At 47.4% G+C, this 25,099-nt stretch overlaps 1 protein-coding gene across 4 annotated transcripts in view; it reads right to left on the bottom strand.

The window, feature by feature from the left end:
• The window catches only part of LOC115149215 (bone morphogenetic protein receptor type-1B), a 120,011-nt gene that overhangs the window by 8,658 nt on the left and 86,254 nt on the right, over nt 1-25,099 (bottom strand). For all 4 annotated transcript variants that reach the window (XM_029691875.1, XM_029691876.1, XM_029691877.1 and 1 more), the window contains 2 exons: nt 20,806-21,085; nt 148-307 (listed from right to left, as the gene is read on the bottom strand). In XM_029691875.1, coding sequence (XP_029547735.1) covers nt 148-307; nt 20,806-20,893 — 248 coding nt within the window. In that variant the 5' untranslated portion in view covers nt 20,894-21,085. The remainder of the gene's footprint in view (nt 1-147; nt 308-20,805; nt 21,086-25,099) is intronic.

Here is a 25,099-nt window from a genome sequence, read left to right as displayed (position 1 = left end):
ATAATAACAGATTGCCTCTGCTGTGTAATCATGAATGCAAGCTAATTGCACATTACAGACTAGATACAGCTGATTCTAAGATGGTTTGAAAACCACACACTAACCACAGTATCAGCACAGTTCTATTTGTGTGTGTGTGTAATATACCTGCAGGTATTGTTGGAGTCTTCAGAACAGTGAGGGTAACAGTGACACCAGAGGATCCTCTGTGCTGGAGCCGGGGCTGTACTCCCACCCTCCTCCTTCCTGCTGTCTGACCTGTCTCTTACAGGGTTCCTCAGTAGCACTATGGTATCCAACACACTGGCTACAGGGACACAGAGAGGGGACAGACCAGGTTTAGCGCCAGGACAGACCAGGCTTAGAGCCAGGACAGACCAGACATAGACTTATGACAGACCAGACAAACAGTAGCAGTCAAAAGTTTGGACACACCTACTCATTCAAGGGTTTTCTTTATTTTTACTCCTTTCTACATTGTAGAATAATAGTGAATACCAAAACTATGAAATAACATATATGGAATCAGGTAGTAACCAAAAGTACTAAACAAATCAAAATATATTTCAGATTTTTCAAAGTAGCCACCCTTTCTCTTGATGACAGCTTTACTCTTGGCATTCTCTAAACCAGCTTCACCTGGAATGCTTTTCCAACAGTCTTGAAGGAGTTCCCACATATGCTGAGCACTTGTTGGATGCTTTTCCTTCACTCTGCGGTCCAACTCATCCCAAACCATCTCAATTAGGTTGAGGTCGGGTGATTGTGGAGGCCAGGTCATCTGATACAGCACTCCATCACTCTCCTTCTGGTAAATAGCCCTACACAGCCCGGAGGTGTGTTGGGTCATTTTCCTGTTGAAAAACAAATGGTAGTCCCGCTAAGCAAAAACCAGATGGGATGGCCTTTCGCTGCAGCATGCTGTGGTAGCCATGCTGGTTAAATCCTTGAATTCTAAATACATCACTGACAGTGTCACCAGCAAAGCACCATCACACCTCCTCCTCCATGCTTCACGGTGGGAACCACACATGCGGAGATCATCCGTTCACCAATTTTTTTAAACCAAAAATCTCAAATTTAGATTCATCAGACCAAAGGACAGATTTCCACCGGTCTAATGTCCATTGCTCGAGTTTCTTGGCCCAAGCAAGTATCTTCTTCTTATTGGTGTCCTTTAGTAATGGTTTCTTTGCAGCAATTCGACCATGTAGACCTGATTCACAGAGTCTCCTCTGAACAGTTGATGTTGAGATGTGTCTGTTACTTGAACTCTGCGAAGCATTTATTGGGCTGCAAATTCTGAGGCTGGTAACTCTAATGAACGTATCCTCTGCAGCAGAGGTAACTCTGGGTCTTCATATCCTGTGGCGGTCCACATGAGAACCAGTTTCATCATAGCGCTTGATGGTTTTTGCTACTGCACTTGAAGAAACTTTCAAAGTTCTTGAAATTGTCCGTATTGACTGACCTTCATGTCTTAAAGTAATGATGGACTGTCGTTTAGCTTTTCTTATTTGAGCTGTTCTTGCCATAATATGGACTTGGTCTTTTACCAAAAAGAGCTATCTTCTTTGTACCATCCCTACCTTGTCACAACACAACTGATTGACTCAAACGCATTTGGAACAAAATAAATTCCACAAATTAACTTTTAACAAGGCACAACTGTTAATTGAAATGCATTCCAGGTGACTACCTCATGAAGCTGGTTGAGAGAATGCCAAGAGTGTGCAAAGCTGTCATCAAGGCAAAGGGTGGCTATTTTGAAGAATCTCAAATACAAAATATATATTTGTTTAACACTTTTTTGGTTACTACATGATTCCATATGTGTTATTTCATAGTTTTGATGTCTTCACTATTATTCTACAATGTAGAAAATAGTAAGAATAAAGAAAAACCATTGAATGAGTAGGTGTGTCCAAACTTTTGACTGCTACTGTAGACCCAGGACAGACCAGACATAGACCCAGGACTGACCAGACATAGACCCAGGACTGACCAGACAGACCAGGACTGACCAGACATAGACCCAGGACTGACCAGACAGACCAGGACAGACCAGACATAGACCCAGGACTGACCAGACATAGACCCAGGACTGACCAGACATAGACCCAGGACTGACCAGACATAGACCCAGGACTGACCAGACATAGACCCAGGACTGACCAGACAGACCAGGACTGACCAGACATAGACCCAGCACTGACCAGACATAGACCCATGACTGACCAAACATAGACCCAGGACTGACCAGACATAGACCCAGGACTGACCAGACAGACCAGGACTGACCAGACATAGACCCAGGACAGGCCAGACATAGACCCAGGACAGACCAGACATAGACCCAGCACTGACCAGACATAGACCCAGCACTGACCAGACATAGACCCATGACTGACCAAACATAGACCCAGGACTGACCAGACATAGACCCAGGACTGACCAGACAGACCAGGACTGACCAGACATAGACCCAGGACAGACCAGACATAGACCCAGCACTGACCAGACATAGACCCAGGACTGACCAGACATAGACCCAGGACTGACCAGACAGACCAGGACTGACCAGACATAGACCCAGGACAGACCAGACATAGATCCAGGACAGACCAGACATAGACCCAGGACTGACCAGACATAGACCCAGGACTGACCAGACATAGACCCAGGACTGACCAGACATAGACCCAGGACTGACCAGACATAGACCCAGGACAGACCAGACATAGACCCAGGACTGACCAAACATAGACCCAGGACAGACCAGACATAGACCCAGGACTGACCAGACATAGACCCAGGACTGACCAGACATAGACCCAGGACTGACCAGACATAGACCCAGGACTGACCAGACATAGACCCAAGACAGACCAGACATAGACCCAGGACAGACCAGACATAGACCCAAGACAGACCAGACATAGACCCAGGACTGACCAGACATCGACCCAAGACAGACCAGACATAGACCCAGGACTGACCAGACATAGACCCAGGACTGACCAGACATAGACCCAGGACTGACCAGACATAGACCCAGGACAGACCAGACATAGACCCAAGACAGACCAGACATAGACCCAGGACTGACCAGACATAGACCCAAGACAGACCAGACATAGACCCAGGACTGACCAGACATAGACCCAAGACAGACCAGACATAGACCCAGGACAGACCAAACAGAATTATGTGGACACTGTCATTCAAATGGCTGTGCCAACCTTGTAGTAAAACTTAAGTGCACACATAACTAAGGTAAATTAAGGTTAGAGTAAATCAATGCTACCGAACGTGACACTTTCTCCACTCTTCAACTCACTCTTTCCAGACAGGCTTGAAAAATCTAAACGCCTTAGCACTGTCGCCATAGCAACGTAGCCTCAGAAACGGTGACAGTGTCGGGTGAAAGCTACCCTGCTGTTCTTTTTCTGGCCTCACCTCAATGTTCCTGCCTGAGACTGGAACAGCAATGCCCTGCTAGAGCTACACTTAGTACACACAGCAAGACTGGAGAACTCTCTCTCACAAGAAATACCTTGTGCTCTGTGTGTGTGTGTGTGTGTGTGTGTGTGTGTGTGTGTGTGTGTGTGTGTGTGTGTGTGTGTGTGTGTGTGTGTGTGTGTGTGGCGGTCTCAAGAGCAATTCTGTAACGAGTGTGTGGCATGTCGTTTCAATATCCAAGGCCATATATCTCACACTCGTTTTGGCAGAGCAGCTCAATGGAAACGTTGCGGCTATACCTTTGTTTACGATGTTATAGAGCCCCCAAATGAATACTTATACCTCACTATCAATATGAGCAGTATATCCTATACATGAATGAATACAACCCAAAACAATTATCATGTTCTACGAATATTCATACGGTGTGAATATGTTGTTGGAGACCACCTTATTAAAGTCGCCATTTTATATTTACAAAAGGGAATATAAAACATGAACGATCTAAGTGAAGATTGTGTTTGTTTTTGATGATCATGTTTTGCAAATGAGTATTTCATTGTGTTTTGTATTGATGTGTGTGTTTGTAATGTGCAGGGCTCATTTGAAAAAGAGACTTGGTCTCAATATGAACCCTGTTAAAATAAAATAAAACATACAGCAGCTTTAATACTCCCTCCCAGTCCCAACCATCCTACCTGTGAGTGACTGAGTGAGTGACTGAGTGAGTGACTGAGTGAGTGAGTGAGTGAGAGAGAGAAAGAGAGAGAGAGAAAGAGAGAGAGAAAGAGAGAGAGAGAGAGAGAGAGAGAGAGAGAGAGAGAGAGAGAGAGAGAGAGAGAGAGAGAGAGAGAGAGAGAGAGGTCTTTTAACAGGACTCAGCCAGTGTAACAGAGACCAGCTACGCCCTCACAAGTGTTTCATCCAAACTACAATAACACCGAATAGGGCAGGCTCAACCACAGAGCAAAACATATACTTTAGTAGAACAACTGGGCGCTGTGTTACCAGAGGACCGTACCTTCTCCCCCTCTTAGCCTTTCAGCCATTCAGCCTGCTACACCAGCGAGAGCCGGTATAGGGCTGAGTGCTCAAAGCACCTCGACTAGTGACTACAACAACCTTCAGAGAGGCAGTGGTCATCAAGCCTATATTACAAGTATCATATGAGTAATAATAAACACAAAGTGGTCATGACTGATGACAATACAGAGAAAACAGACATGCTCTATCTGTCATAAGCGCTATATGATTCCATTTACTGCAAACCAGTGCAATGATGGACCAAGACTTAAATGGTCACTGTTTGTGCTCCATGGTAATGCTATTAAGAGGAGGAGGAGGAGTGAGCTTAGGTCATCCAGAGCATGAACTGCACCACAGTCTCCCTGTAGGTCCTAAACCAACATCCCCACTCCAGCCAGCCATTAACAGTAATACATGTATCCACTTACACTGAGGTAAATATTGTGTTCGTTACTACCTCGACCCTGCAAGTGTTAACAGTACCTCTCTGACCAGCTGTTTTTTATTCAGCTGCTTAAACACAAATCCACTATTGTGTTTTGATTATGAGAAATGTATGTGCCAGTATTATAGTCTTGGGCTCCTGAGAGGCACAGCGGTCTAAGCCACTGCATCTCAGCGCAAGAGCTGTCACTACAGTCCCTGGTTCGAATTCAGGCTGCATCACATCTGGCGTGATTGGGGGTCCCATGGGGTGGTGCACAATTGGCCCAGCATCGTCCGGGTTTGGCCGTCATTGTAAATAAGAATTTGTTCTTAACTGACTTGCCTAGTTAAATAAAGGAAAACAAATATATAATAATTGTCATCCTGAGTAGATACCTGACAGAGGAACATTCTTCACCATTTCTACAGAGACTCAATCAATTCCCAATGAACTCTACTGAGTATCAGACAGCCACTATTCAATAGAGTAAGTACAGTTGGACCAATGGCCAACATGGGCCCCTGTTGTCTGAGAACCAATCAGATGAGAGGCGGGGGCAGTATGGGAAGAGATTGATCAGTTTATTGTCTGGATGGAGGGCCCATGAGAACCCCTAGGTCATGTCCCCCCCATTATCTGTCTCTCTTCCCATTCACTCTCCTTCCCTCTTTTCCTCTCTTTATCATGATGCAATTGGCAGACGGTATTGATCTAGACAGTCGTAGTAATTCATTGCTCTGGTCAATGGCAGTCAGTTCATCAGCCAATTAAAAAACAAAACTTTAAAACTGGACAAGACCTTTTCAGTACAGACCAGGTTTTGGAACTGGTTCAGGGAACAGAACCAAAAAAACAGATTTTTTGTTGTTGTTGAGGAACAGAATCAAAAACGGGAAAGAGAGTGATTGTTAAAGCATGGGAACTGGTTAATAACGCTATTTTATGTTCCGGGCATTTTTTTCCAGTCCCACAAAAAATTTTACAAAGTGCCTATGCAAAGCCCTCAAGGTGTCACTCAGAAATATATTCCAGTGTCCACCTGCCAGATGAAAATATTTGCCAGTGTGTGTGTGTGTGTGTGTGTGTGCGTGTGTGTGTGTGTGTGTGTGCGTGCAGGCTACTTGCCCCTCCCCCTAATGTAGCCTACTGACGTTACAAGTGTGATTCAGAAATTAAGTAGAACAAATTTTGAATTAGAGAAGAATGCATTAACTTTTTAAATGATATATACGGATACTATAGTTATCACGTTTCACATAGGATTTTATTCACTACATTTGAAATCTAGTGCCACTCTGCACACACAATCTTGTTAGCTAGCTAGCTCTTGTCCAACATTACGCCAACTCTCGGGAGTTCAAAGACATTCAAAGTTCCTTCATGGAAGGAATATCATTTTGTGGGCCTAACTCAGATAATGCATGTTATAACAAGATGCCAAGTGCTTCAAGCCAAGCCTCTTCCCCCACCCTCTCTCGCTCTCTCCCCACACACAAAATGTCAGTCAGATCTCACGCCCTATACTGGTCTGTCCAACGCATGTAAACAACTATAGCTTGCCCACTCCATATAGCAAGCTACTCTAGCTGCACTGAGTGGTGAAGTAATTTAGTGTCGAGCTAAATGTAAAAAATATATATTTCAGAGGTTGAAAAAGTTACAGAAAGGAATTATATAAACCGTTATTTTTTACCGGTTCAGAACATTATTCAGTGGAACGGAATCGAAACAATAATAGTTCCGTTCAGAACAAAATGATTGGAAAATAATTCCGGTTCCAACCCCTGGTACAGATGTAATATTATGTAAAAAAGGCAACAGTACGGCCTTGGTACGGTATGCTGTAAGGACTAACTGTAACCATTGAAAACAGTTCGTAAGCGTGTGTGTGTGTGTGATTCATGAGTCCTGAATCAGAAGAGTGCTGAGCAGACACATCCAGTCAGTGTGTTCCTTTAAGAGCAGCACACTCCGTCCACTCTAATCTAACCACCCTGTCAGAGGAGGGGTCTGGGCCCATGGCTGTGGCCTTGGATGCACTGACTATCACACATTCCTTTTCATGTGTGTATCTGTTGTGCATAAGAAGGGACCCTTTTATGAGTTTATCAGTGTCGTGACTCTGTCCAGATTGTTTTTGGTTTTATAGAAACTCACGTAAATGCAGAGCAAGGGGAACAGAATGGACAGCGACTCCTTTTTCCCACTGCTGCAGGCTGGCTACAGGAAACTTCCGTCCATTCCAAGTACCTGTTGTCATTTTTCCTGCGAGGGAAAGATAACCCCCTTTGGCGTAAAACAGGGAAAATCCCAGACCCCGGGGTTAGAGGCATGGAGTAAAACTACAGGCTGGGAGAGCTGCTTAGTCTCTCACTAAGATCCATTTGATCACACACTACAATACTTCTCTCCATGTACAGTCTACTCCCCACTACTTATGGACTCACAGAGTGATTGGGGCCTGGCCCCCTAACTAGCCTTTCTGCCCTTGGGGAGACAGGGTTCCCTGTCTGAGCAGACCCATGGCCCGGTATAGTGCACACTGACTCAACCCTATATATTACAGGACTACATGCCTACTCCCCTGGCCTCTGGTTGGTTTAGAGGCCAACACAGAGACTGTTAAGGGTCCATGGTTGAGTTTGGGTCACCTCCTTGGGGCAGATAGAGAGAATGTCTGCCGGGGTGTGTTAGGGCAAGTTTGTTACGTTTATTGGCCAGTAGTTACTATATGCCAGCCAGGATTTTACAGAGTATATGGGGTGTAAACACAGCAGGAGGGCTAGGTAGGTAGACTCCATCTCTGTTAAATCAATTCTGTTTAATACACACTCCTTTAACAAAGGGGTTTTCTTTCTATATCTCTCTAGTATAGAATGTGTCAACTGAGCGAACCCCAGCAAGTGCTCTGAGCACTAACATCTCTATATAGCTCCCTCTGTCCCTCTATACTGGTAATGTAGTCCTTATACTGCAGGTATTCTCTGCAGACGTTCTTGAACACATCTCACAAAGGCTGAATGGTTTATCCAAAACGCCAAAGTCTCAAGCAGACCCAGTAATAAAGACTGAATAAAAACATCTCTCTCTCACACCACCCTCACACTACTCTCTCTCTCTCACATACCACTCTCACACTATTCTCTCTCTCACACCACCCTCACACTACTCTCTCTCTCACATACCACTCTCACACTATTCTCTCTCTCACACCACCCTCACACTACTCTCTCTCTCACATACCACTCTCACACTATTCTCTCTCTCACACTACTCCCGCTCTCTCTCTCTCACACACCACTCTCACACTATTCTCTCTCTCACACCACCCTCACACTACTCTCTCTCTCACATACCACTCTCACACTATTCTCTCTCTCACACCACCCTCACACTACTCTCTCTCTCACATACCACTCTCACACTATTCTCTCTCTCACACTACTCCCGCTCTCTCTCTCACACACGCACGCACGCACGCACACACACACACACACACACACACACACACACACACACACACACACACACACACACACACACACACACACACACACACACACAACAAACAGACTTTTGTTGTGTCAGCCACAGGGCGCTCCCAAAGTCACCCTGAAACCTGATCCGCACCCCCCACACATTCCAGAGTCTGTTCCTCTAACGAGATACACACACACCAACACTTCTCACAGTATTACACACTGACAAACACACACACCAACACTTCTTACTGTATTACAGACTGACAAACACACACACCAACACTTCTCACAGTATTACACACTGACAAACACACACACCAACACTTCTCACAGTATTACACACTGACAAACACACATACCAACACTTCTTACTGTATTACACACTGACAAACACACACACCAACACTTCTCACAGTATTACACACTGACAAACACACACACCAACACTTCTTACAGTATTACGCACTGACAAACACACACACCAACACTTCTCACAGTATTACACACTGACAAACACACACACCAACACTTCTTACTGTATTACAGACTGACAAACACACACACCAACACTTCTTACTGTATTACACACTGACAAACACACATACCAACACTTCTTACTGTATTACACACTGACAAACACACATACCAACACTTCTTACTGTATTACACACTGACAAACACACACACCAACACTTCTTACTGTATTACACACTGACAAACACACACACCAACACTTCTTACAGTATTACGCACTGACAAACACACACACCAACACTTCTCACAGTATTACACACTGACAAACACACACACCAACACTTCTTACTGTATTACAGACTGACAAACACACACACCAACACTTCTTACTGTATTACACACTGACAAACACACATACCAACACTTCTTACTGTATTACACACTGACAAACACACATACCAACACTTCTTACTGTATTACACACTGACAAACACACATACCAACACTTCTTACTGTATTACACACTGACAAACACACATACCAACACTTCTTACTGTATTACACACTGACAAACACACACACCAACACTTCTTACTGTATTACACACTGACAAACACACATACCAACACTTCTTACTGTATTACACACTGACAAACACACACACCAACACTTCTTACTGTATTACACACTGACAAACACACACACCAACACGTCTTACTGTATTACACACTGACAAACACACATACCAACACTTCTCACAGTATTACACACTGACAAACACACACACCAACACTTCTTACTGTATTACACACAGACAAACACACATACCAACACTTCTTACTGTATTACACACTGACAAACACACACACCAACACTTCTTACTGTATTACACACTGACAAACACACACACCAACACTTCTCACAGTATTACACACTGACAAACACACATACCAACACTTCTTACTGTATTACACACTGACAAACACACACACCAACACTTCTCACAGTATTACACACTGACAAACACACACACCAACACTTCTTACTGTATTACACACTGACAAACACACACACCAACACTTCTTACTGTATTACACACTGACAAACACACATACCAACACTTCTCACAGTATTACACACTGACAAACACACACACCAACACTTCTTACTGTATTACACACTGACAAACACACACACCAACACTTCTCACAGTATTACACACTGACAAACACACATACCAACACTTCTTACTGTATTACACACTGACAAACACACACACCAACACTTCTCACTGTATTACACACTGACAAACACACACACCAACACTTCACTGTATTACACACTGACAAACACACATACCAACACGTCTTACTGTATAACACACTGACAAACACACACACCAACACGTCTTACTGTATAACACACTGACAAACACACATACCAACACTTCTTACTGTATTACACACTGACAAACACACACACCAACACTTCTTACTGTATTACACACAGACAAACACACACACCAACACTTCTTACTGTATTACACACAGACAAACACACATACCAACACTTCTTACTGTATTACACACATACACACGGACAAACACACACACCAACACTTCTTACTGTATTACACACTGACAAACACACACACACACCAACACTTCTTACTGTATTACACACTGACAAACACACACACCAACACGTCTTACTGTATTACACACATACACACTGACAAACACACACACCAACACTTCTTACTGTATTACACACATACACACTGACAAACACACACACCAACACTTCTTACTGTATTACACACATACACACTGACAAACACACACACCAACACTTCTTACTGTATTACACACATACACACTGACAAACACACACACCAACACTTCTTACTGTATTACACACATACACACGGACAAACACACACACAAACACTTCTTACTGTATTACACACTGACAAACACACACACCAACACTTCTTACTGTATTACACACTGACAAACACACACACCAACACTTCTTACTGTATTACACACTGACAAACACACACACAAACACATGTACACATAGACATTTTTACTAGCAAATTAACATTTTTAGCGGGTGTACCAGGCTAGCTCAAACCTACAACTCTCTGTTAGACGGTGTATGGTGGTAACAAGCATTTAGAAGTTAATACAAGAAGTTAATAAGGCTCAGGTAGTCCTTTCATTAAAGTTAACTCAACAGGAGTGAGATGTTATTTGATCTTAGGGTCCGACAGTCTGAAGACTAACTGTGAGGAAAAGAGAGAAAGAGTGTGAAAGTGAACCAGACGGAGAGAGAGAGAGAAACAGAGATAGAGCAAAAGAGAGAGAGGAGAAATACAGAGAGAAAGAGAAAGAAAAAGAGGGAAAACCAACAAAGACAGAGAGACAGAGAGAGAGAGACAGAGAGAGAGAGAGAGAGAGAGACAGAGAGAGAGAGAGAGAGAGAGAGAGAGAGAAAGAGAGACAGAATGAAAGAGAGTCAGAGAAAGACATAAGTTCCTCCAGGTGGTGCCAGAGTAAATCACCTCCTCAAAAGAGCCATCTTCCCAGAACTCCCTCTTACCCTCGCCCTCTGACCCTATGGGGGTCACCAACGCACCGCCGAGCTGCCACCCTGTCATACATCCTACATCATCCCCCATCCCTAACCCTTCAAATCCTCCCCCCTCCTCCCCCCCTCTTAACCCACTTTAACCCCTATAGGCTTCAAAGGATCCTGACACACACACACACACACACACACACACACACACACACACACACACACACACACACACACACACACACACACACACACACACACACACACACACACACACAGGTCCAATGGTATGACAGGCAAATCAAACCCTTCCCTTGTATCCATCCATCCATCCTCCACCGTGACTGGTCAGGTCGACCCCAACCTTCTCCTCAGAGAGAGGCTCTGTTTCCCCCTGCCTGATACCCATCCACACCATGGGCCCTCACCAATCTGTTCTGTGTTTGGTGGGCCTGATCAGGGCCTGACTAGAGAGGTGTTACCCTGGGATAGAGGGGCTAGGGGTGCACCCTGGGGCTCCTGCCACCTTCCACCTGTGGAACTAATGCCCCAGCATATTTACTGGGCGTACATCAAGGGAGCCCCTCCGACTCATGCCCCTAGACACACACTGTGTCCCCCCTGAAACCTCTTACCCCCATCCCCTCTTCACCGGCCCAGGCCTACCACTCACACCAAGCACTAACTGTCAGGACTTAATGGATGAAAACCTTCCACATGTCTAGAGAGAGGAGAACCACACTCTCAATATGCAGACTAAAACTTCTGTCACCAGCAGGGCACTTTGCATGTACAGTTGAAGTCGGAAGTTTACATTGCCAAATACATTTAAACTCAGGTTTTCACAATTCCTGACATTTAATCCTAGTAAAAATTCCCTGTCGTAGGTCAGTTAGAATCACCACTTTAATTTAAGAATGTGAAATGTCAGAATAATAGTAGAGAAAATAATTTATTTCAGCTTTTATTTCTTTCATCGCATTCCCAGTGGGTCAGAAGTTTACATACACTCAATTAGTATTTGGTAGCATTGCCTTTAAATTGTTTAACTTGAGTCAAATGTTGCGGGTAGCCTTCCACAAGCTTCCCACAATAAGTTGGGAGAATTTTGGCCCATTCCTCCTGACAGAGCTGGTGTAACTGAGTCAGGTTTGTAGGCCTCCTTGCTCGCGCATGCTTTTTCAGTTCTGCCCACAAATGTTCTACAGGATTGAGGTCAGGGCTTTGTGATGGCCACTCCAATAGCTTGAATTTATTGTCCTTAAGCCGTTTTGCCACAACTTTGGAAGTATGCTTGAGGTCATTGTCCATTTGGAAGACCCATTTACGAACAAGCTTCCTGACTCATTTCTTGAGATGTTGCTTCAATACATCCATATAATTTTCCCGCCTCATGATGCCATCTATTTTGTGAAGTGCACCAGTCCCTCCTGCAGCAAAGCACTCCCACAACATGATGCTGCCACCCCTGTGCTTCACGGTTGGAATGGTGTTCTTCGGCTTGCAAGCCTCCCCCTTTTTCCTCCAAACATAACGATGGTCATTATGGCCAAACAGTTACATTTTTGTTTCATCAGACCAGAGGACATTTCTCCAAAAAGTACAATCTTTGTCCCGATGTGCAGTTGCAAACCGAAGTCTGGCTTTTTTATGGCGGTTTTGGAGCAGTGGCTTCTTCCTTGCTGAGCGGCCTTTCAGGTTATGTCGATATATAACTTGTTTTACTGTGGATATAGATACTTTTGTACCTGTTTCCTCCAGCATCTTCACAAGGTCCTTTGCTGTTGTTCTGGGATTGATTTGCACTTTTCGCACCAAAGTACGTTCATCTCTTGGAGACAGAACGCGTCTCCTTCCTGAGCGGTATGAAGGCTGCGTGGTCCCATGGTGTTTATACTTGCGTACTATTGTTTGTACAGATGAACGTGGTACCTTCAGGCGTTTGGAAATTGCTCCCAAGGATGAACCAGACTTGTGGAGGTTTAAAGGCACAGTCAACTTAGTGTATGTAAACTTCTGACCCACTGGAATTGTGATACAGTGAATTATAAATTAAATAATCTGTCTGTAAACAATTGTTGGAAAAATGACTTGTGTCATGCACAAAGTAGATGTCCTAACCGACTTGCCAAAACTATAGTTTGTTAACAAGAAATTTGTGGAGTGGTTGAAAAACGAGTTTTAATGACTCCAACCTAAGTGTAAACTTCCGACTTCAACTGTGCGTGTGAAGCCATCTCAGGGATGTTTTTCATTTCCCATTCAAAACAAAACTGGAAAACAGGCCGCTTATCACACAGAACACCTGTAGCCAGAGGCCAGGAGACTCTCTCTCTCTCGCTGTTGTGAACAGAATCAAGGACATACGCATTGGTATGCGCGCACATACACACAAACTAATTTACCTGGGCCGTGTGATTAATCCAATGAGTAGTGATTGCCAGTAAAGCTCTATCTGATAAGAGGAGCTTGTGGCACGGAGGACAGCTGGTCAACAAAGCCCCATCCTGTGTCTCGGTTACCCACTGACGTGTCACTGTACCAGTAATCATGTTAACAGCCACCACAGGAGCAGGCTACAGTATATCTGGCTAATCCTGAATACCTGGGTCGGAACAGAATTGATTGGATTCCTGTGGTGCCAGTCAGATATCGTTCAGCCATTGCCCAAACCAGATCAGTCTATCATCTCTAGATGGAATGAAAGAACAATTGCAAACCAACATTGAAAGTGAAATAGAAAGTCATGTGGAGAATTGAACGTTTGTGAGTCGACAGTAGTGAAAGGGAGGTTTCTCTGACAGATAAGGAAGGAACTAAATGTGTGATAGAAAGTAGTGTGTCGGGTTGCCTGATTTAAACTGAGCACAACACAGAGGAGCTGAGAGGATCCAGCCGCCTCCCTGGTCCGTCTCCTGTTCAGTAAAGAGCCAAACCTCAGCCTAGACTGCAGCCACTGCCGTCTGTCTTTCTTCCAACACCATGTTTAGACACAGAGAGCACCATGGACTCACTAACTCCTCTACAGCCCTGTGCCAAATCTCTCTCACACACACGCACACACACCGACAGGCATACACACACACGCATACACACAGACAGGCATACACACACACACGCTGTGTGTGATGTGTGTGTCTTTGTGAGCGCAAGGTTACAGCCATCAGTTTAACACAGAACATCTCACTAAAATGTTATTCGGTTTGTATAAATCTCTCCAATATCAGAGATATCTGAAGAGACCATACCGTCACAGATCATTTTCTGAATTGTGTGAATTAGGGATAGCTAATAATGCCAACCAAAGTGGCTGCACGTCTTTCATCGAAGGTTCTTTCCTTCCTTTTTCTCTCTCGATCTCACACATTCTATCCCTCTGTCCCACACTCTCAACCCTCATGTTCTCTCTATCCTAAGCCCACTGCTCTCAAGGGTGTCCGTTACATACACTAGAAAGTGATCAAGACAAGAACCCTACAGTCACCCAAACATACCCCCCCACCTAATTCTTCCTCTGAAACCACAGGTGCAGTGTTAAGCCTCCATAGAGCCAAACTTCGTTCACCCCTACACACACCCCCGGCACACTGCCCTCTGTGGTTCCCAGTCTCATGCAGTCCCACCGCTGGAGCAGAACATCTGTACTGGGATCAGGTTTTGCTTGGGGAACATGAGCCACATCCTGACTGGAAGAAGGCTGGGATGGACCTACTGCTGCTGTTGCTGCTGCTGGGCCTCAGACCATAGAACCGTAGCCCTAACGCTGCTGGGCTTCTGTACCCTGCTCTAGCCTCCACGGAACTTACAGTAGGTCTACTACTTTCAATCACTGATCCCACAATTTGACTTTACCTAAATGGAATAGGCACAAAGAAAATGGCATCCTATAATGCCAAAGCAATTACACTGAAATAGCATCTATGTAGGAAATGTGTTTTCAACAAATAGTTCATTTTCAGATGTGTCTCTGTACTGTAGAAAAAGTAAAAGTGATAGAGCGACATGTTTCCATGGTGTGATCCTCTCAGGCAGTAGAGTACGGAAGCTGGGATCTGGGATAGGGAGAGGGTGAGCTGACCTTGTTTACATTGCTGAGTCTAGTAGACGATAAAACCAGTCGTTTTCCACTGCTTGTGGCCTTACGGCGTCTCCACATGTTACATCCTATGTCATGTTTATCTAAAATGGATATCATTCTGAAATGGATATCATTCTGAAATGGCATCACACTGGGTCTTTCACTGGCTGGCGTTCACTCCTGTCCTGCATGGCAGCAAGACTCAAGGACTATCAGCAGCCATGTCACACATACTGTCTACTACAGAACAAAATAGGCCTACATTCAATGGGTAGTAGAACAGTGATTTGTGTAAGTTGAAACACCACACTATAAGGTGTAGGGTCTATTCTGAAAATATTATTTATTTGGGAACTTTACATCAGCCTAAATAACAGGTGGCAAATTAACCACGGTGTGAAGATTTATGAGTTACCTCCCATGTGTGCTAATTTAGAGAACCATGACTGATCTGTCCCAGCAGTACTGGGAAGAGGGCAGAGAGAGGGATGAGGGGGAGGGGGCTGAGGGGGAGGGGGCTGGGAGAGAGAGGGCTGAGGGGGAGGGGCTGAGGGAGAAAGGGCTGGGAGAGAGAGGGCTGGGAGAGAGAGGGCTGAGGGAGAGAGGGCTGAGGGAGAGAGGGCTGAGGGGGAGGGGCTGAGGGAAAGAGGGCTGGGAGAGAGAGGGCTGAGGGGGAGGGGCTGAGGGAGAGAGGGCTGGGAGAGAGAGGGCTGAGGGGGAGGGGCTGAGGGAGAGAGGGCTGGGAGAGAGAGGGCTGGGAGAGAGAGGGCTGAAGGGGAGGGGCTGAGGGAGAGAGGGCTGAGGGAGAGGGACTGGGAGAGAGAGGGCTGAGGGGGAGGGGCTGAGGGAGAGAGGGCTGGGAGAGAGGGCTGAGGGAAAGAGGGCTGAGGGGGAGGGGCTGAGGGACAGGGGCTGAGGGAGAGAGGGCTGGGAGAGAGAGGGCTGAGGGGGAGGGGCTGAGGGGGAGGGGCTGAGGGGGAGGGGCTGAGGGAGAGAGGTCTGGGAGAGAGAGGGCTGAGGGGGAGGGGCTGAGGGAGAGAGGGCTGAGGGGGGAGAGGGCTGAGGGGGAGGGGCTGAGGGAGAGAGGGCTGAGGGGGAGGGGCTGAGGGGCTGAGGGGGAGGGGCTGAGGGAGAGAGGGCTGGGAGAGAGAGGGCTGAGGGGGAGGGGCTGAGGGAGAGAGGGCTGAGGGGGAGGGGCTGGGAGAGAGAGGGCTGAGGGGGAGGGGCTGAGGAGAGAGGGCTGGGAGAGAGGGCTGAGGGGGAGGGGCTGAGGGAGAAAGGGCTGGGAGAGAGAGGGCTGAGGGGGAGGGGCTGAGGGAGAGAGGGCTGAGGGAGAGAGGGCTGAGGGGGAGGGGCTGAGGGAAAGAGGGCTGGGAGAGAGAGGGCAGGGTGGGAGGGGCTGAGGGAGAGAGGGCTGGGAGAGAGAGGGCTGAGGGGGAGGGGCTGAGGGAGAGAGGGCTGGGAGAGAGAGGGCTGAGGGGGAGGGGCTGAGGGAGAGAGGGCTGGGAGAGAGAGGGCTGAGGGGGAGGGGCTGAGGGAGAGAGGGCTGGGAGAGAGAGGGCTGAGGGGGAGGGGCTGAGGGAGAGAGGGCTGAGGGAGAGAGAGGGCTGAGGGAGAGAGGGCTGGGAGAGAGAGGGCTGAGGGGGAGGGGCTGAGGGAGAGAGGGCTGGGAGAGAGAGGGCGGAGGGGGAGGGGCTGAGGGAGAGAGGGCTGGGAGAGAGAGGGCGGAGGGGGAGGGGCTGAGGGAGAGAGGGCTGAGGGAGAGAGAGGGCTGAGGGAGAGAGGGCTGGGAGAGAGAGGGCTGAGGGGGAGGGGCTGAGGGAGAGAGGGCTGAGGGAGAGAGGGCTGAGGGAGAGAGGGCTGGGAGAGAGAGGGCTGAGGGGAGGGGCTGAGGGAGAGAGGGCTGAGGGGGAGGGGCTGAGGGAGAGAGGGCTGGGAGAGAGAGGGCTGAGGGGGAGGGGCTGAGGGAGAGAGGGCTGAGGGAGAGAGGGCTGGGAGAGAGAGGGCGGAGGGGGAGGGGCTGAGGGAGAGAGGGCTGAGGGAGAGAGGGGGCTGAGGGAGAGAGGGCTGGGAGAGAGAGGCCTGAGGGGGAGGGGCTGAGGGAGAGAGGGCTGAGGGAGAGGGGCTGGGAGAGAGAGGGCTGGGAGAGAGAGGGCTGAGGGGGAGGGGCTGAGGGAGAGAGGGAGAGAGGGCTGGGAGAGAGAGGGCTGAGGGAGAGAGGGCTGGGAGAGAGAGGGCTGAGGGGGAGGGGCTGAGGGAGAGAGGGCTGGGAGAGAGAGGGCTGGGAGAGAGAGGGCTGAGGGGGAGGGGCTGAGAGTGAGAGGGTTGAGAGAGAGGGCTGAGGGGGAGATGGCTGAGGGGGAGAGGGGGAGGGGGAGAGGGCTGAGAGAGAGAGGGCTGAGGGGGAGAGGGCTGAGAGAGAACTGGGTTAAGGGGAGAGGGCTGAAAGGGGAGAGGGCTGAGAGAGGAGAGGGTTGAGAGAAGGAGGGCTAGAAGAGAGAGAACAGACTGGGACAGACAGTCAGACAGTCTCTGTCTCTCTGACCGACCAGACACAAGTCTTCATTCACTGCGCCCACTAAAACAGCAGTTTGGGTTGGTAGGCTGAGCTTTAAACATGAGTGGAAAACGAGAAGCAGCTGGTCTCCTGTCCTCCCAGCTCGGCCTGTCTCTGTCTGTCTGTCTGTCTGTCTGTCTGTCTGTCTGTCTGTCTGTCTGTCTGCCTGCCTGCCTGCCTGCCTGCCTGCCTGCCTGCCTGCCTGCCTGCCTGCCTGCCTGCCTGCCTGCCTTGCCTGCCTGCCTGCCTGCCTGCCTGTCTGTCTGTCTGTCTGTCGCTGTGTGTGTGACAGAGAGAGAGAGTTCTGAGCTTCATGGTAGAACTAATGCCCACACGATCCACAAAGGTGTGTCTGTGTGAGTGACTGCTATTTTCATTACCTTACATCAGACAGTGACAGAGACAGACAGACAGACAGAGGGTTGAAATAGTCCATTGTCCTTACTCCTGACCTATGCGACCTAAGTCAAGTGATATACTTTGTAGATGGCTCCATTGACCGAAGTCTCCCACACTGATCATCAGTCAAGTATTTGGAGACAAACTGTTAAAGCTGCCACCAACTGAGCACTACAGCCATTTCTGTTAGCTTTTAAGCCTAGCCTTGGTACTTTATAAACAATGTAGCCACCAAGTCTCAGCACTTTATCAGCCCACAGTGCATATCAAAACCAGAAGCATAGCAGGACCATTCTCTCTACGCCAGACAATCTTGAACATTCCAAGGTGTTCAGTGGCTTACAGTATGTACCATTCAAGGCCATCAATGCATCTGATTATTCTCTGGTTGTTTATATGATGTTCTGTCTGCAATGCACAATAAATAGTGTATTTCTCCTCCTGGACCCACATTGATGTATAACTATAAAATAATAGTGCTATAACATGGAATGGGTCGGCTGATTACCCATAATCACCACATTGGGAGTAGCTCATTAGCAGCCACATAGCATCTGGAAGGAGCACACCAAATGATGCTCAATTTTATCACAGGTATGTTTTATATGCGGGTAAATCTAGTTACAGTAAACACAGAGAGAGGGCAGAGATTTTACAGACAGTGATTCATTAACCCCTTCTTACAGGCAATCATTTCAAAAACAAACTCAATGAAACTTGACAGTCACAGCTATTTTAGATTTGCAAGGGTGAGGTATGTGAGTGGGTGTGTGTACAGGGCATTCGGAAAGTATTCAGACCCCTTCACTTTTTCCACATTTTGTTAAGTTACAGCCTTATTCTGAAATGGATTAAAATGTTTTTTTTCCCCTCATCAATCTACACACAATACCCCATAATGGCAAAGCAAAAACAGTTTTTTAGACATTTTTGCAAATGTATTAAAAATAAAAAACTGAAATATGACATTTACATTAGTATTCAGACCCTTTACTCAGTACTTTGTTGAAGCACCTTTGGCAGCGATTACAGCCTCGGGTCTTCTTGGGTATGACGGTACATGCTTGGCACACCTGTATTTGGGGAGTTTCTCCCATTCTTCTCTGCAGATTCTCTCAAGCGCTGCCAAGCTTGTAGCGTCATACCCAAGAAGACCCGAGGCTGTAATCGCTGCCAAAGGTGCTTCCATTTTAGAATAAGGCTGTAATACAACAAAATGTGGAAAAAGTCAAGGGGTCTGAATACTTTCCGAATACACTGCATGTGTACCTTTTGGTTTTAAAGCTTGACACCCAACTGTGTTCTTAACAAATGTGTGACGACTGAGCAATTCTGCACAGGTCAAACCTGTCTCAAAGTCCCACACCATACCACACCATAGCACACCATACACCACACCATATACAGGAGGACAACAGAAGTTTTATAGGCTAAACAATACAAAACCTTCCCATTCAAAAGACACCAGCTATAGTATAACAGAAGCTTATGCATATGTAAACTAGGTTTGCTCAAAATGATTGACACTTGTTGCTCTGTACAAACAAATGCAAATATCCATGATTAACTCCACATAATCAATCTCTTTCTCTCAGTTGAGAGCCTTTGAAACAGGAGCGATGACAAAGAGCGTAATCTTCCCCAGCCGAATCTCCAGCCGTGGATCCCCTGCAGTCCATCACAAAGCTTTCAGTGGCATTCATTGAAAATGACAACTGGCTGTCCATCTTAAAACAATTCAAAACATGAAAGGGGGGGGCAGAGCAGATGACTGCTAATGTTCACATGCTAGACCCGGTGGAGATCATAATAGCTTTGCCCCTTCATAAATACCGCTGGGCAAAAAATAGACCCACAGCCAACCTCCCAGTGAGTCTGTGCACCTCCTCACCCCAACAATACACTAAGCAAACCTGCCTGCAAGTTTGTGAAAACATGCCTTCGTTCAATAAATCAAAGTGACTAACACTGCAGTACTCTACCACTAGGTTAGGTAACATCACAAAAAGAGGACAAGTTATTAATAACCCAACTAGATTAATAGACTTGCATTCAATATGTCAGTTATCAAACTATATAACCACCAATCAGACAATCAGTTACAGTACCAAAAACAAATGAATATAGACCATGCTGAAGTTTGTTATAAGTTAGCACAGACAGACAGACAGACAGACAGACAGACAGACAGACAGACAGACAGACAGACAGACAGACAGACAGACAGACAGACAGACAGACAGACAGACAGACAGACAGACAGAGTCCTGCAGTTACAGAGATGCAGTAGATAGTCCCGTATTGGGCTACTCACCATCAGTCCCAGGGCTCAGTGAAGCCAGTCCAGTCACCAGCAGTACAGTCCTCCAGGCCCATCCCCACGGCAACCACACAGCCACCATCCTACTGTTCTGTACCACCGCACGCACAATCCCTGAGACACTAGCTGGCAACACAGCCCGCCACTACGCAGAGAGGATGTGTGTGTGACTCTACGTGAGTGAGTGCCAGTCCCCCTCTGTCTCTTCTGCGATCTCAGGAACTCCCCACAACACACTGCCACCCTGCAGCCTCCAGCGCTATGCACTGACAGCCTGGGAGAGAGAGGACAAGAGAGAGAGAGAGAGAGGAGGAGGAGGAGGAGGAGGAGGGAGTTACTCAGTTGCTCTCTGTCACAGCGTTGTTTGACCAGCCTTTTCTCTGAACACCTCGTGGGGAGAACAACAGAGGTACAGCTAAGCCTCCTTGAACCCCACCACACACACACATACGCAAACACACATGCATGCAAACACACACACATAAATACGCACTGGCACACATACACTCATGTTCAAAAAGTAGGACATTGGCAGGGGGGCAAAAGAGGGCAGCGAGGGGAAACGGAGCTAAAGTTGGGTTGAATGGGGTCTGTGAAAGGGCATTTATAAAACCAGTTTGACCTCTGAAGACAGAGACACAGAGAGGGTGACAGCGTGGAGGATGAGAGGGAAAGTAAGAATGTTTCTCATAGATTCAAGACAATGTGTTTTTGTTACTTCTTCCAATGGAAAGAAGTTTCTTTGGAAGGAGAGCAGTTTCTGTGTGTGACAGCTCATCTCAGACCAGTTACAGAGCAGTATGCAAAGTGTGAAGCAAACACACACGGCCTGACACACACACGCGTACACACTGACAAAAGCTCTTCACAGGTCATGTGATAATCACCCACACCTCCGGGCAGCAACACACCCCCTCTCTCTTACCAAATACACACACAAATTCACACACACAAATTCCACCAGGCAGCACAATACTTTCTGTGGGTTATAACCTTAAAAGGATTAGCCTAACTATTACCAAGATTATATCAAGTTTGCTGGAGTGCCCCTAAAAACAGTTCGCTGTGGTGTGATGGTGCAACAGGGCTAAATAACATACGATGTCATTCTATGCCGTGATTTTGTGGAGGGTATGTGTTTAACAACGAGAGATAAAACAAATCTGTGGTCCAAATGGTGGGGTGAGCGGTAGGTAGCCAAATAAAGACAATAACAGCTGCCATATTGTCCTGATGGCAGTGAAGAATGTGGTTAGAGGAAAAACAACCATGGAAAACCAACCAAATGGGCTGCTCTTCTCCTACACCTGTTATGTCTCCATAAGGACCTCCGTGAACAGCAGCCTGAATCCACTTCTCTCCCAGCCAGGATAGAGGCTTCTCTCCCAGCCAGGATAGAGGCTTCTCTTCCAGCCAGGATAGGGGGCTTCTCTCCCAGCCAGGATAGGAGGCTTTTCTCCCCCACAGGATAGGGGCTTCTCTCCCAGCCAGGATAGGGGGCTTCTCCCCCAGCCAGGATAGGGGGCTTCTCTCCCAGCCAGAATAGGAGGCTTCTCTCCCAGCCAGGATAGGGGCTTCTCTCCCAGCCAGGATAGGGGGCTTCTCCCCCAGCCAGGATAGGGGGCTTCTCTCCCAGCCAGGATAGGAGGCTTCTCTCCCAGCCAGGATAGTGGGCTTCTCTCCCAGCCTGGATAGGGGGCTTCTCTCCCAGCCTGGATAGGGGGCTTCTCTCCCAGCCTGGATAGGGGGCTTCTCTCCCAGCCTGGATAGGGGGTTTCTCTCCCAGCCAGGGTAGGGGGTTTCTCTCCCAGCCAGGATAGTGGGCTTCTCACCTAGCCTGGATAGGGGGTTTCTCTCCCAGCCAGGATAGGGGGTTTCTCTCCCAGCCAGGATAGTGGGCTTCTCACCTAGCCTGGATAGGGGGCTTCTCTCCCAGCCAGGATAGTGGGCTTCTCACCCAGCCTGGATAGGGGGCTTCTCTCCCAGCCAGGATAGGGGACAGGACAGGGGGTCAGTAGACAAGGGCTGTAGTCTGGAACTCTTTCCCTGCAAGGCTGTATGTCTATCTGTCACTCCTGATTTGTGCCGCGCTCTGGATTAAATGTGATAAGTCTGCCTTTCCTGGAGCACGAGTGCATGAGTAGGGATGTGAACGGGTCAGCGCACCTCACACACCCCCTCTGAGCTGCATCAAACGCCCAGCGTGGCGTCCCCCTGCCCTGATCAAGCAGCCGCGAAGAACCAGGGAGATGTGAGGGGGTTTGGGGGGTAAGGGGCGCAGCAGGTGGGGGTGGTTGGTGGGGGTCTGGTCGGGGCAAATAAAGGAGTTTTGGAAGTAGCGGCGGGCTGGTGGGCTGGCTGGGGTTTTGAGATGTTAAATGAACTCTATCCTGACCACTTTCACTATTGCTTTGATTCCTCTGCTGAGCTCCAAACCGCAGATCCACTTTACAAGTCTTGTTACATATAGCCAGCCGTCTGTTGGTTAGGTTTCTTAAGAAGAACAATCTGTCAGCACCTTGACAGCTTCATGTAACCACACTGTTATTAGCTGTTGCTCTCCAACTAAACCCTGATCAGAGAAACAGGAGTATTTGCTTGGACATGCAAAGCACCTGCATACAACAGCTTGACTCATTTGACTGGTACTTGGTGTCATTGTTAGTCATCACTACCACCCACAAATATGTCCTTTGAGAACAGTTGTAAAAACAAATATTAGTAGTAATGTGGCATGAAAATATGACTAGCTTTTCAAAATTCAAAAAGGAAAACTTTGAGACAAAACACCTTTTATCGTACTGCAAGAGAAATGGTGAAGAATAACCTTAGAAACCTCACCACTAAGCCATGGCAACAAAAAGCTGTGACAACAACCCAGATGATTAAATTACAATAGGCCAGCGAAGGAATGCGTGTCATGAGCAATGTTCCGCCGACGGCCACACTGACCCCTGGCTCCGTGAGACGGCCACACTGACCCCTGGCTCCGTGAGACGGCCACACTGACCCCGGGCTCCGTGAGACGGCCACACTGACCCCGGGCTCCGTGAGACGGCCACACTGACCCCGGGCTCCGTGAGACGGCCACACTGACCCCGGGCTCCGTGAGACGGCCACACTGACCCCGGGCTCCGTGAGACGGCCACACTGACCCCGGGCTCCGTGAGACGGCCACACTGACCCCGGGCTCCGTGAGACGGCCATACTGACCCCGGGCTCCGTGGGAAATGGGGGGGAGATTTGCCCGAGGCCTCAGAAAAATCGAGGGATTTTCAGCAGCTCAGTGGTTAAACCTGCTGCTGTCACAGAATCTTGGGCTGAATTTTGACCGGTTATTACCGTGGCAACACAGCTGCCTGGAGCAGGGAGCCCAATCAGGGTGCAGGGATGGAGAGGACTGTGACATCATGTTTATCCCAAAGCCAGACAGTGAGACGTACCTCCTTTTGTGGAGCGCTCATCATCCTCATTTCACATGAAGAACACTGAGATCTTGTTAAATACACCCAGCTCCCATCCTCTCCCATCAGGCTCCTGGTTTTTCTATAGAGCCAAGTTTGTGGGATAAGTTTGTTAGAAAACAAACCAATGCTGTTAAAATGTTTTTTATAAAAAGTATCCACCTGCTTTGGCAGTTTGAAACGATACCAGTTTCAGAAGCAGCATTGTTAGTGTATGACGCAGCACTCTCTAAATCATTATGTGGATCCCATACATAAATGATATCCCATTTTAAATGTGACCCCCCCCCCCCCCTTCTCTCCAGTCCACAGCTCTCCTCTCCTGCAGAGTCTCATCCAGAGAGAGAAGAAAGAACCTTATGAATATGCAAGATCCACACAATGGAACAGCTCAGAGATTATTCTCCGATTCAAGCTTTGAAGTCCAAAAGAATGCTGAGTGAGAAGAAAGAAAACACAAACTTTATTGAAGGACAGTAAAAGACTGTCACAGCAAGGCTTTCTCTCTCTGTGAGGGAGCTGCTGAAAGCACTCAGTCACAATCATTTATATTGCTGCAGATGATAATGGATAAGACTCCTCCGCAAACCCATTTCACAAGATAAATATAGCTGGCGTTAATTCTGAGATTCTGTATTCACCAGTTATGAAATAAAAAACGATTGAGTTGAGAACACAAAGGGAACGAGAAACAAGGTCTTAGTATACAGAAGGACAGAACCGTTTTTCCAGTTGTCATTTCTGAAAATAAAACTGAATGCCACCAACTTCAAATGCAATTAGGGCTGACCCCATTTAGTCGACTGGTCGATTGTTGATGGGCT

This window comes from Salmo trutta, chromosome 15, assembly GCF_901001165.1.
Source record: "Salmo trutta chromosome 15, fSalTru1.1, whole genome shotgun sequence".
NCBI lineage: Eukaryota > Metazoa > Chordata > Actinopteri > Salmoniformes > Salmonidae > Salmo > Salmo trutta.
This window is presented reverse-complemented; position numbering and strand designations above follow the sequence as displayed.